Consider the following 12,621-nt stretch of genomic DNA (forward strand, 5'->3'; position numbering starts at 1 on the left):
CACAGAGCTCGGCCCCGGGCCCCCTCACCTGCCCCTCCCACAAAGGAACAATCGACTCTCAGGCTTGCCAGGGTCCGTGAAGGGCTCCATCTCTCCTGGGTCAGGAGAGGTCCCAGGTCCCAGCGGTGAGAGGTAAGCCATCCCACCCCATTTTTTCAGGACCAAACCCCGCCCTGACTGGGCCTGCCCTCCGCAGAGCAGCCGGGAGCTCCCCCGCGGAAGTGGCTCTCGCTGGGCCTGTTTCCTGGGTGAACAAGCTGATGAGCTCCTGGAGGCCGGGGCTGTGCTCCCCCCCCGCCCCACCACGTGGCATGCATGCGACTGCGGCCACCGGTGGCTCCCAGGAGCTGGTTCCGGGAGGGGTCCGCACACCTGGTTGAACTTCTTGTCGCAGTGTGGGCACTTGTGCTCCTTGTCCGTGTCGTGGGTCTCCAGGTGGCGCATCTTGGAAGTGGGGTCGGAGAAGGAGCGGCCGCAGTAGTCGCACTGGTAGGGCTTCTCGCCGCTGTGCACCAGCTGGTGGCGCTTGAGGTTGCCCGAGGTGGTGAAGAGCTTGCCGCAGTCCTCGCAGCGGTAGCGCGCCTCGCCCGAGTGCCGCTTCTTGTGCAGGTTGAGCAGGCTGATGAGGCGGTAGCTCTTCCCGCACTCCTCGCAGCCGTAGGGCTTCAGAGGGCTGCAGGGCCAGAAGGCGACAGGAGGCAGGGCTTGCTGGGGCGTGAAAGGCCGGGCCTGGCAAGGGCCGGGGCAGGAGGCTGGCCTGGGGCAGTACCTGTGCGTCTTCTCATGGGCCTTGCACGCGGCCGGGTCGGAAAAGGCCTTGCTGCACTCCCGGCACGAGAAGGGCTTCTCCCCCGTGTGGATGCGGATGTGCCGCTTGAAGTTCCCCGTGTGCGTGAACTCCTTCCCACAGTCCTGCGGGTGCAGCGGGGAAGCGGGGTGTGAGGGGCAGCCGGTGGGAGGCTGGAGGGGAGGGCTGGCCACACTCTCCCTCACCTCGCACTTGTGGATGACGGAGCCGTAGGCCTTGGACTCCGTGCGGTCGCCGTAGGTGCCTGAGCGCAGGCCCCGGGGCTCGGCGCCGAGCTCCTGCCCCGAGTCTGTGCCCGCTGACTCCTCGTTCTCGTTCTCCTCGGGGGCCTCTCCGTTCTCGTCGGGGGCCTCTCCGTTCTCCAGCTGGGGACCCTCCTCCTTGACCTCAGCTGGCCCTGCGCCCTCCTCCTCTTGCTCCTCTTGCTCCTCTTCCCCTTTCCGGGCGGGCTCCACCTCCATTTCTGCGGAGAAAAGGGCAAGCGTGGAGGCGCCTCAGAGGGCGCGGGGGCCTAGCAGCCAGGCCTGGGTCTGGGCCCCACACGCAGCCCTCTCTGTCTGAGCGCATGTGAGGGGCGCCGGCAACATGTGAAAGGGACAGTAAATGGCCCCAGCACTGGCCAAGGAAAGCCCCCGGGAGTCCTGTGAACTGGGTATTTGCTGCTTGGGGGATGCAGGTAGGGGGCTCAGCCAGCTGGGGTGGGCGCTGTCGGCCATCAGGCACTGGAGGATTGCTGTGGGTGGCAAGGCACCCCTGCGCGGTGCTCAAAGCCGGGAAGCAGCAGAAGCTCCAGGGCTTTGAAGGACGTGCCTGTGCTCACAAACACACGGCTAGCATGGTCAGCCAAGGAACGACCTTGAGACTCAAGAACATGCGAAGACCAAGGTGTCCCAAGCTGAAGTGCATGGTGACTCCAAGTGAGACTAGCTGGAGGCAGGAGGAGAGGGAGGCCCCAGTGCGCAGTGGAGGCAGGGCCCTGGGAGGATGCACCAGGAAGGGCCTGGCCCTGGCTGGGCGGGGCTACCTTGCTCCGAGCTCTCGGACAAAGCAGCCTCAGCTTCTGCGGCAGCCATGCCACTCGTGGGGTCTGGCTTGAGCTCCACAGGCGGCGGCTCCCGGGGCGCATCGGCTTTCTCTGTCTGCTCTGCACCTGGGTGGGGGAAGCACCGGAGGCTGGATTGCTACCCTCTGCCCAGGGGTCGGATACCTCTCCTGGACCAGCGCGCTGGTGGTGGCTGCGTGTGACCCAGGAGGGGAGGCCCCAGCACACCCCTAGCTGAGGCTGTTGTGTCTACTCTGGTTGAAACAGACCCCCTGGAACACACAATAGGTCATTCTGGGTAACACAGGCTCGAGAGGTACAGGTGCCCATGCTACCTGCCCCAAGGCAGGCCTCACTACCCTGTGCCCAGGCTGCTGGGAGGTGACAGGGCAGCCGGCTGGGTCCTCCACATCTGACTCACCGCTGGCCGCACTCTGGGCCTGACCGCCGCGCTCCTCCTTGAGGTCCCTGCTGGGGCCTGTGGGTGCGCTGCGTCCCTTCTGCTCCAGCCTGCTCAGCGTGCTAGTGGCCGCCTTCTCCTCTTTGGCTCTCTTGTCCCCTCCTGGAGATGGAACAGGGCAGACCTGCCGTTTCCCATCAAGTGCCCGCCATTTGGAGGTGTGAGGTGGCCCAGAACTTGCTAGGTCTTCCACGTCCTCCCTAGGGTACCTCTAAGTAGTGGTTTGCTGATTTGTTCATTCACCAAATTATTCACAGGGCACCCACTCCATGCCAGGCTGATGGCTGGACACTGGGAATAAAACAGTGATGGTTCCTGCTTGTGTGGGACATGCAGACCTCATGTGTGCACTAAGGGAGCTGACCAGAGGTCAGCACTAGGAAAGGGAGGAACGCGGCCTCTGGAAGTCTACAGCAAGGCACCTGGCCCATAGTGGGCATCTGAGGGCTTTTATCTTAGCAGCTAAGGGAAGTGGAAGGAGGGGCTCAGGAGAATAGACCCGCAGGAGGGTTTAGGAGCAAATCCTGCCCATGTGCAAAGGCACTGAACCAGGCACGGCTCCCGGGTGCTCTGTAGGGGAAAGGCAGGCAGAGAGGCCACCCTCAGACCTGAGGCTAACCCTCTCCAGCACCCACAACCGAGGCAGGGCCAGATGAGGAAACTGAGACCCAGAAAGTCAGAGGCAGAGCCCACGTCAAAAGCCAAGGTCTCTGGCCATCTGCTTGGGAGCAGCTGCCAATAACCTACCTTCTGTGACCAAGGCCTCCGCATTTCCCCCAGGGCTGGTAGCCGGCTCAGCAAGTGACTTGAGGGCATGGCAGGCCGTGATGATGTCCTGCATTTGGAGGAAGGTGGCCACGGCCAGCACATCATCCACGTTCTCAGGGCTCAGGCTCAGCTTGGCTGTGTACATAAACTCCAGCACCTGCCCCAGGCCTGCCAAGGACAGGACAGCTGTCACAGACCCACCTCAAGATCCGGCACCGGCAGCCTGCCCCACCACTCCACTCAGCAGCAGGATGCAGGGATTTAGGAACAGCTGAGTGGCAAGCCTGCATCGCCCCATCTCCTCTGTGGAGAGGAGGCAGGTAACCTGGGGGATCTCAGCACTGCCAACAGCCCTTGAAAAGAAATGCTCGCTGAGGGTCTGAATACCTGCCCTGCACAGAGAACAGGAGGTGTGAACGCCCACCCTGCACAGAGGACAGGAGGTGTGAATGCCCACACTGCACAGGGAACAGAAGGTGCAACTGTCCTCCCTGCATGGAGGAGGATGGGCTGTGAATGCCGCCCATGCATGGAGAAAAGGAGGTGTGAATATGCACCCTGCACAGAGGATGGGGGTATAAATGCCCACCCTGCATGGAGGACAGAGTGTGAATGCCTGCCCTGGATGAGGATAGAGGTGTGAATGCCCACCCCGCATTGAGGACAGATGGTGTGAACACCTGCCCTCCACAACCTCTATTTGGCCACTACACTTCACCAGTGGAGGACACTCCAACCTGACTTTCATCAGGGCTCTGCTACCAACTCTCTATCTGACTGACCTCCAGGCCAGTCACTGACCTCTTTGGATCTCAGTTTCCACATCTATAAAATGGGAGAATAATACCTTCTCATGGCATGTCATGCCAGTCTGGGTTGGGAGTTTGAATCCAGGACCAGTTCCTTCCACAACCCCAAGGTCTTCCTGACACTGCTCCCAGCCCCTAGGCCTTCCCCATCACCTCTCCCCACACTTCTAGTTAGCACTGGGGTAGATGCTTCAGGACTGACTCTGCCATGGAAAGGGGCCAGAGGGCATTGAGCCTGCCTGCTCTCTGCCGCTCCCAATGAAGCCTTTCCTGTGTTCACTGTGGCCTAGAGCTCATCATGAGCCCTTCCTGCCCGTTCTCCTCTTACCACTCCACTGCCAATCAAACAGGCCCCCAAAAGGTGGGAGGAACTTAGTACTGAATTGCTCATGGCCTGAAGCCTGTGTGGGAGGCCTGTTGCATCCCACAGCCTGCAGGTGCTGCCCCTGGAGGGCCTAGCATGGCACAGGGCCAGCCATAGCTTTTGGCCCTCAGCAAGCTCAGCCCCAGCCCTGATGGGGTACCTGCCGCATTACTGATGTCCAGGTGCACCACGTCCTTCTGGTCCACGAAGAGCATCTTGAAGTACTCGCTGCAGGCCGCCAGCACTGCCTTATGAGCCTTAAAGTGAACACCGTCCACCACAAAGGTGCAGTCACAGAGAAGCCCCAGCTGCCGCTGCTGGTTCAGCTGTTCCAAGACATGCTGGCTATGCTGGGGAAAGTCCATGGCTGAAGAAAGCCAAAGGGCATTGGGGTTAGCATGGAGAAAAGACGTCAGACACACTCAATAGTCACTCCCAAACTCCCAGGCGAGCACCATGGAGAAGACAGAATTAAAACAAGTGAGGGCATTTCTGCCACAAAAGGGCAGTTCACTCCAGATACCCCCTGCAAGCCAAACTCAACCAACTGGTGGCTCCTATATTCCTGGGTTTACTGGCCAGGAAAAGTGGCCCAAACTAAAAAGCACTGGGGCACCAACACGAGGCAGCCGCCTCCATATTCAGCCTGATAATAACATGAAAAAGCCGAAAAAGGGAACAACACAGAACACTGAAATGTGTCATCATTTCAAAAATGAAAAGACACGGTCACTTTAACATGTTACAAAAAGAATGCATGACAATCTCAGAAAAGGACAGATGTTTCAACTGGACATGTTGGTCTTTAAGAAAAGTTTCCTATTTTCTCATTCTCTCATGGACAGGTGAAGACAAGACGGTGTTTCATCAGCCAGCGTTGCAGAACTCGGCCCCTCTCAGGCTCTGCATGTACCCCATCTCCCGACAAAGCCTAGATCTCCCTCTCTTTCCGATTCATGGGAACTACCTAGAGTTGTGGAGTCTTCTGACTCCAGAAACCTGTGTCCTGGTGGCCATCCCAGGAGAAACACCTCTGATCCTGACCCCAAGAGCTGCTGACCTGGCCACAACTTCTCTGTCAAGGGCCTCACTTAATGCCTGGAAATCCCACAAGTGGAAATGCTCAGGAAAATTCCATGGCCCGGTGCCGAGCAATCTTGAACCGCACAAGCCGTGACTAAGTAACTATCTAAAACAGCTCTCCCTCCCGCCCCAACACCACCCAGAGTCGGCGTCAACATCAGCAATCGTCTAGGGAAAATAAGCGGGCCTTCTTTCCTAGAAAGAACCCATTTTTCAGAATGTTTGAAGAGAAAAATCAACACCCACTGTCTGGGGCCACATTAGACAGATTCAACTGGGCACGGCCATCACGCCCTGGCCCAGGATCTGCTAAGGGGTAGTGAATTCTCTGCCTACTCCTCCTCTTCTCTGAGGCCTGAGTCTGCACGGGGCTGGCCCCCCTGCTTCTGGGCAGGTGAGAGGGACACTTTGGGGCTCTCCGCCCCCAGTTTCGGCAGCTCTGCCCCGGCTCGGGCACTCCCCTGTGACATCAACATCTTGGGGGTGAATCACTGCCACAGCTCTGAAGCTGCTGTGGCCATGCATGGCTGTCCGGCTGTGATGAGTCGTGGAGGAAGCCACGCCCCTCACACCAGCACAGGTTGGCCTTGAAGGGCGCCAAGGCCCCCCACCACGTGATGTCTGGAAACTTTTTACAAGTGGGGGTATCTGCTGAGCAGGGGGAAGTGACGCAACAAATAACGGGGAGCATGGCAGTGGCAACAGGCATGAGCCACAGTGCATCAGCCTCCGAGCCACAAGTTCAGCGTTGCTGCTGCCACTGGAGACCCAGAAACAGCCGTTCCCTCCCCCTATACATCCCCGCGCCGGCTTCGGCTCTCTCAGTGACATTCCTAAATAGCTGTAAGCATTGGAGAGCCAGGGCCGGCCCTGAAATCAGGAGGTAAGGCCCTGGGGCAGCTGGCCCCGCACCAAAGCCAAGTGGCTGGCAGCAGCACACAGCCACCTGGAGCAAAGCACAGAGGCCTTTCTCTCCTGTCCTCAGTCCCTGGAAGCAGCAGGTTCCCATCTGTGACCTGAAGGAACGCAAGGGAGAATCGTGGCTGCACTGCTCCTATGCACTGGACATGGGGAGGCACCAATGTCCAGCTTGTGGATCAAGACCTGAAGGGCACGAAGGGCAAGGTGGGTGCAGAAGGAACCAAAGGCAGGGGCGAGGTGGGCCCAGGCCATGTCAACCCTAGAGCTGTCTTCTCCTGGCTGTGGAAAAGGTCACGTGAGCACACAGGTGTGTGGGTGGCAAGCCCTGGGCCTTAGTTGCCAGTCACCCTCTACATACCCAGGAGCCCCAAGTGCAGAAGAGGGGAATACCAGGGCCCACACGGCAAAATCCTCAACTGGCTTCAGAAGCAGCCCATCTGGAACTTGCAAGTGAGGCCCAACCCTTCTCTCCAGGCTGTGGGCCCGGCTTCCTCACCTTCCCCAGGAACCAACCCGAAACTTCAGCCACCCAGGTGCTAAAACAACCTGGGGAGCATCAGCTGAACCCCCAGAGGTACAAAGAACCCTCTAGCAGGAAAACCATCTGACCTGCCGGGAAGAGTCATGTGAGAAGACTCCTAGCCAAGGGGAGGGACAGGATCAATCTGCCTTGTCTGGGCCCAAGGCTGGGATGAGCCTCCCTGTGGCCATGTGCCCTGGGGCTTCCTGGCAAGTGCAGCCCCGCCCAGCCATACAGCTGTTCTGGGACTGGATGGATGGATGGATGGATAAGCTAGATAGATTAGATAAGACACATTCGCTAGATAATAAACTAGTAAAGGCCCCGAGGACAGGGTGGGTGGTTGTCCAGCCCCCCACATACCACCACCCGCCAAGAGAGCAGCTGTGTGCCCATGAGCAACATTTTCCACCGTGCTTACTGCACTTTTCCAATGCAAGATGCCCGCCCAGAAGTGGGCTCCTCCCACACATGGGTGTTAGGAGGAGAAACAGAGGAATCTATAATCCTCTGAAGGGCTGCCCCAAAAGAGAAATGCACCAAAAGGGAAGAAAACAGGAGAAATGATAAGAAGCGGGGAGGAAGAAGTGAAGATGGGCAAAGTAAGGGAAGGAAAGGAGAGGAGAAGGAAGGAAGGAAGGGAAAGAGGGAGAGAGGGAGGGAGGGAAGGGCCCTGTACCCACAGACAGATCAGCAGCAGCTGAAATGCGCTTACCAGTACAAGCAGGGACTGGCTTCCCAGGGGTGCAAGAGCAGCTTGAGGGGGCCAGGAGGGGGCGGACCAAGTGCTAAATGGTGTCACCTGCAGAACTGTGTCACTGTGGACTTTACAACCAAAGCCCCACCCTCATAGGGCAAGTGGAGCTCAGGGTCCCCCAGGCTGTTCCCCAGCCAGGAAGCTCGAACAGCCCCTCTCTCAAGGACTGTGGTGAGATGGGAGGCATGGCCAGCTGGGTCCTTCCCTCAGAGGGGCTGAGCTAGAACTAGGCAGTCCCCCACCTCCAACCCACATGAACTGGTCTGGAGGGATCACCAGCCTGTATCCTAGTTCCCCTCTTATCTTTTTCTTAGCGACAGGAACCCAGCAGGATGGCCAGGCTATTGGAGGGACACAGGAAAAGGGTCTGGGAGCGAAGGGGCGTGTTGGTCCTAGGAGCATATCCCCTCCTAAGTATGTGCTAGGAGGTGCTGTCTGGGGAGACGTTAACCACAGTAATCAGATCAACAGCCAGCTGCTCCCCATCGCCCCCAGACCTGCGGGCACAGAGGGCGAAGAAATACTGTTCCCACCAGGCAGCCTGCCCCACCCCGCCCTTGGAATATGGTGCCCATAGCTCAAGTACAAGTGTCTAGGTCTGTGGTCTTTACTTCACCTTGCGTGATGGGCGATAAATACGGGCACTAGTTAAAGTGACTTGTAAGGAAGATCCTAAAACCTTAGACCCACAGAAAATGCCAACAGAACGAGACCACAGAGCCCAGCAGCCCAGAGTCCTCATTTTAGATGCAGACTGACCTGACCCCCCTCACAAGGTCTTAGCTGCAATCGGGCACCTTTTCCCAACACCTCTAGTCACTCAGTTTTTCTCCCTGACCTCAGGTGTCAGAGCTGGGATGCTGTCCTGATGACCAAAAGCTTAGCTGGACACAGAGCCCTGGGCTCCCTCACGAGGAATTCACTGGGGAACAAAAAAGTGAGGTACTGAAGACACCTGCAGCGTGAGTCCGGACAGGCACACTCACACAGCGGAATGGATGCGGCAGAACCGACACGGCAGAATGGACGCAGATGATGCAGAGCCCCTCTCAGGATGGCCAGCCATTCCTCTCCTGCCAGGGCCCACCACGCCTCCCATAGAGAGACAGTGTCTCTTTCCCTCCTGCTGGAATCTGGATGGCCCAGAGACGACTCTGACCATCAGGATGCAGGGACTGTGCCAATTCCAGACCTAAACCTAAAGAAGACTGGAAGATTCTGCCCTGGCTCCTGGGAACCCAGTCGCCGAGCTGGAGGAAAGTCCAGGCTCCCGTGTGAGTGGGAAACACATGGAGGGGCTCTGGGGAGAGGGCACATGGAGAAGAGCAGAGAGGCCACTGACAGCACCAATGCTCTGCGGCGAGGGACACACTTTCCTGGACCTCCCAGCCCAACTGTGCGCTGCTGCAGGCACGGCCTCAACCAACACCTCGGGGAGCAAGTGACTGCCTGTCCACCCATCAAACTGTAAGAGATACTGACTCACTGATGACTTATGCCATTGGGTTTTGGGGTGGTGTGCTGTGCAGCAAGAGATAACTGAGACAGATGGTAAAACTGTAAAGAAAAGGAAGTGATTCAGCCAAAGGTGCAGAATGACGGTTCTCTCTGGATGGGGGAGGGTAAGCAGGGGACTTCTGAGATCCTAGAACAGTTCTCTTTCTTTACTTGGAGCCCCCTGGATTTATTACTTAAACTAAATGTGTATATTTCATACACATTTACATGAAAACATATTTCAATTTTTAAAAAAAAATTATTATTTTTTTGTAGAAGCAGGATTTCACCATGTTGCCCAGGCTGGTCTCAAACTCCTGGGCTCAAGCAATCTGCCTACCTTGGCCTTCTAAAGTGCTGGGATTACAGGTGTGTGCCTCTGCACCCAGCCATTTTTCAAAAACTTTAATAAGAAAAAAGTGAGGTTCAGTTGCCAGACTTGATCCAGTCATGGCATGGAGTGTGCTGGCCAAGGCTGGGTTGCTCCCAACCATACTCCCGGCCATGCTCACCAGGGCTGCCTTGAGGCCCAGCATGGCAGCGAGGGTCAGAGGAGCTAAGAGGGCCGCCAAGGCTCCTGCAGGTGGGATTCAGAGGGGCTGGCCCCAGAAAGCACAACCCATTGCATCTGTCTTGTAGTCCCAAAGCACCACAGACTGCTGAGTAAGCCAGGTTTCTGTCTGGGCCGTGAAATCCATTCTGGTGCCACGTTCCACACTGCTGCCTCCACGACGCAGGGATTCCAGTGGCGGCTGAGCCCCATGGAAGCAGCAGAGCCTCCCAGGACAGGCCAAGCAGGACCTGGATCCGGGTTCCACCAGCCACCCGCAGGTGATCTCCAGCAAAGCTTCTCCAATGGCGAACGGGGCTAATGGTATGACTTCTTTTGTGACAGGATTAAATTAAGTAACATGTCAAGGCCCTGTAAAGAGCCTGGGACATCGTGAGCATGCAACAAACTACTGTTACCAGGAAGCAGAGATGCAGATGATAGTTTTGTTTTTTCAGGCCAAAGACTTTATCAGATGGTTTCTATACACCCCTTTACACTGGGCACATTGGGTGCGTTTGAAAACTATGTGGTGACTTGACCTTGTTAAGAGGGTGTAATCATAACCCACTACTCCTAAATGCAATCTGGAAAAATCCCAGAGCACAATTAGCATGAAGAAAGGGAGGAAGTGACGGGACGGGCACTGAGTGGAAAGACATCTAGAGCTATTGTCTCTGCCAGGAGGTACTTTCTATTGAACAACTGTTCTGTTAAACCCCAAGAGTGCTCCCAGGCGAAAGCTGGAGTGCGTGCCCAGAGCGCTAAGTGGCCCCAGAGAGCACAGCTCCATCTCAGAGTCAAATGGGCACCTGTCAAACATGAAATGTTACCCAGGTTATTAGTATGCACTAAACTACATGCAGGGTTTCCAAAATGCCGCAAAGGGAAGCCATTAGGCCAGGAAGCAACTGGCCTACCATAGGGAGACACTGATCTTCACAAACAACAGTCCCTGGCTCCCAGAACAAGCTGCGCCCAGCTCTGAGCCTTGACGTGAACCATCTTGTGTCCAGGTGCTTGAGGAACCTAAGGGCAGGTGAGAAGGATCACCATTTAGCTTCCAGTTGCTCAGCATTCTTGATCTTCTAGAAATACAGGTGGATCAACATAAACTTCCAAAGGAGCCAGGCACGGCGGCTCACACCTGTAATCCCAGCACTTTAGCAGGCCGAGGCAGGAGGACTGTGGGAGGTCTGAGACCAGCCTAAGCAACATGGTGAAACCTTGTTTCTACAAAAGAAATTTTAAAATTACCTGAGTGTGGTGGCACACACTTGTGGTTCCAGCTGCTTGGGAGGCTGAGACAGGAGGACAGATTAAGCTCAGGAGGTCGAGGCTGCAGTGAGCTGTGATTGTACCACTGCACTCCAGCCTGGGCGATGGAGCAAGACTCGGTCTCAAAAAAACAAAAAACTTCTGGCCAGGTGCGGTGGCTCACACCTATAATCCCAGCACTTTGGGAGGCCGAGGCCAGCGGATCATTTGAGGTCAGGAGTTTGAGGCCAGCCTGGCCAACGTGGCAAACTCTATTTCTACTAAAAAGACAAAAATTAGCTGGGTGTGGTGGTGCGCAACTGTAGTCCCAGCTACTCGGGAGGCTGAGGCAGGAGAATCACTTGAACCCGGGAGGTGGAGGTAACAGTGAGCCAAGATCGCACCACTGCACTCCAGCCTGGGCGACAGAGTGAGACTCTGTCTCCAAAAACAAACAAACAAACCAACGAACAAACGAAAACTTCCAAGGAAATGGAAGTTCACACCAGGCCAGGCTTGTGAGCATGAAACCTACGTGCCCAACCCCACCAACCACCCCAGTTTGACAACACATCCCTTTGAGTGCAAGGCATGGCAGAGAAGCAAAGATGAAATAAACCAACCCTGCTGGCACTTTCCTCTTCATCCAGCAAACACTCTTCTTATATTAAGATTGGATTTCTCAAACTTTTAAAATCACTTTCTCCTTTAGATAAAGATATAAATCTTGGCCCCTCCCGACAACCCGATTCTGATATTTCCACTGGAGAGTGCCCATTCCGAGCATAAGAATCACTGCTATCTCTACACAGTCCCACCAGCCAAGGTTCAGTAGTATTTTCGGAAGTTTGTATTATAAAAAAACAGAAGGCCGGGTGTGGTGGCTCACGCCTGTAATCCCAGCACTTTGGGAGGCCAAGACAGGCAGATCACGAGGTCAGAAGATCGAGACCATCCTGGCTAACAAGGTGAAACCCCGTCTCTAATAAAAATACAAAAAAATTAGCTGGACGTGGTGGTGGGCGCCTGTAGTCCCAGCTACTTGGGAGGCTGAGGCAGAAGAATGGCGTGAACCCGGGAGGTGGAGGTTGCAGTGAGCCGAGATCGCGCCACTGCATTCCAGCCTGGGCGACTGAGCGAGACTCCGTCTCAAAATAAATAAATAAATAAATAAATAAATAAATAAATAAATAAATATTAAAAAACAGATTTTTTCAATCTTAAAAATGTCTAAATATAAAATGAAATTACAATGCTGACTTTGCTTTTCAAACTATACAACTACTGCTATCTTTCAGATTTAGGCCAGGTGCAATGGCTCACACCTGTAATCCTAGTACTTTGGGAGGCCAAGGCTGGAGGATCACTTGAGGCCAAAAACTTGACACCAGCCTGGGCAACATAGTGAGACCCCATCTCTACAAAATAAAAATTAGAATATTAGCTGGGCTTGAGCTATGAATGCACCACTGCACTCCAGCCTAGGTGACAGAGGGAGACCCTATCAACATCCACAACTAAAGTTTAGTCACACTTTTGAGGGGGCAGACACCCCCCTGCCTGATCCCTGATGGACCCCCTGCTCTAGGACTATGCACGAAAGGGAAGGCTGGCAGGCCCTGAAAAAGAGCTGTCCAGGATTCCAGCAGCCCAGGCCAGCTTAGAATCCACTATGCTAGTACGCACACCAGGGACTTGTAAAGCTCAACACAGAGTAAATTAAGGGGCCTTCCTGCCAAAAAGACAAAATCACGACATGTGGGACTTGGGCAATAACTGATCATT

At 55.6% G+C, this 12,621-nt stretch overlaps 1 protein-coding gene across 4 annotated transcripts in view; it reads right to left on the minus strand.

The window, feature by feature from the left end:
• The window catches only part of ZBTB17 (zinc finger and BTB domain containing 17), a 36,836-nt gene that overhangs the window by 2,068 nt on the left and 22,147 nt on the right, over nucleotides 1-12,621 (minus strand). For all 4 annotated transcript variants that reach the window (XM_032759033.2, XM_058444639.1, XM_058444638.1 and 1 more), the window contains exons 3-9: nucleotides 4,412-4,618; nucleotides 3,058-3,246; nucleotides 2,272-2,412; nucleotides 1,833-1,958; nucleotides 994-1,271; nucleotides 770-912; nucleotides 373-673 (exon numbers count right to left, since the gene is read on the minus strand). In XM_032759033.2, the coding sequence (XP_032614924.1) occupies nucleotides 373-673; nucleotides 770-912; nucleotides 994-1,271; nucleotides 1,833-1,958; nucleotides 2,272-2,412; nucleotides 3,058-3,246; nucleotides 4,412-4,616 (1,383 nt within the window). In that variant the 5' untranslated portion in view covers nucleotides 4,617-4,618. The remainder of the gene's footprint in view (nucleotides 1-372; nucleotides 674-769; nucleotides 913-993; nucleotides 1,272-1,832; nucleotides 1,959-2,271; nucleotides 2,413-3,057; nucleotides 3,247-4,411; nucleotides 4,619-12,621) is intronic.

The sequence above is a fragment of the Hylobates moloch genome, unplaced genomic scaffold (genome assembly GCF_009828535.3).
Source record: "Hylobates moloch isolate HMO894 unplaced genomic scaffold, HMol_V3 SCAFFOLD_9, whole genome shotgun sequence".
In the NCBI taxonomy this organism is placed as follows: domain Eukaryota; kingdom Metazoa; phylum Chordata; class Mammalia; order Primates; family Hylobatidae; genus Hylobates; species Hylobates moloch.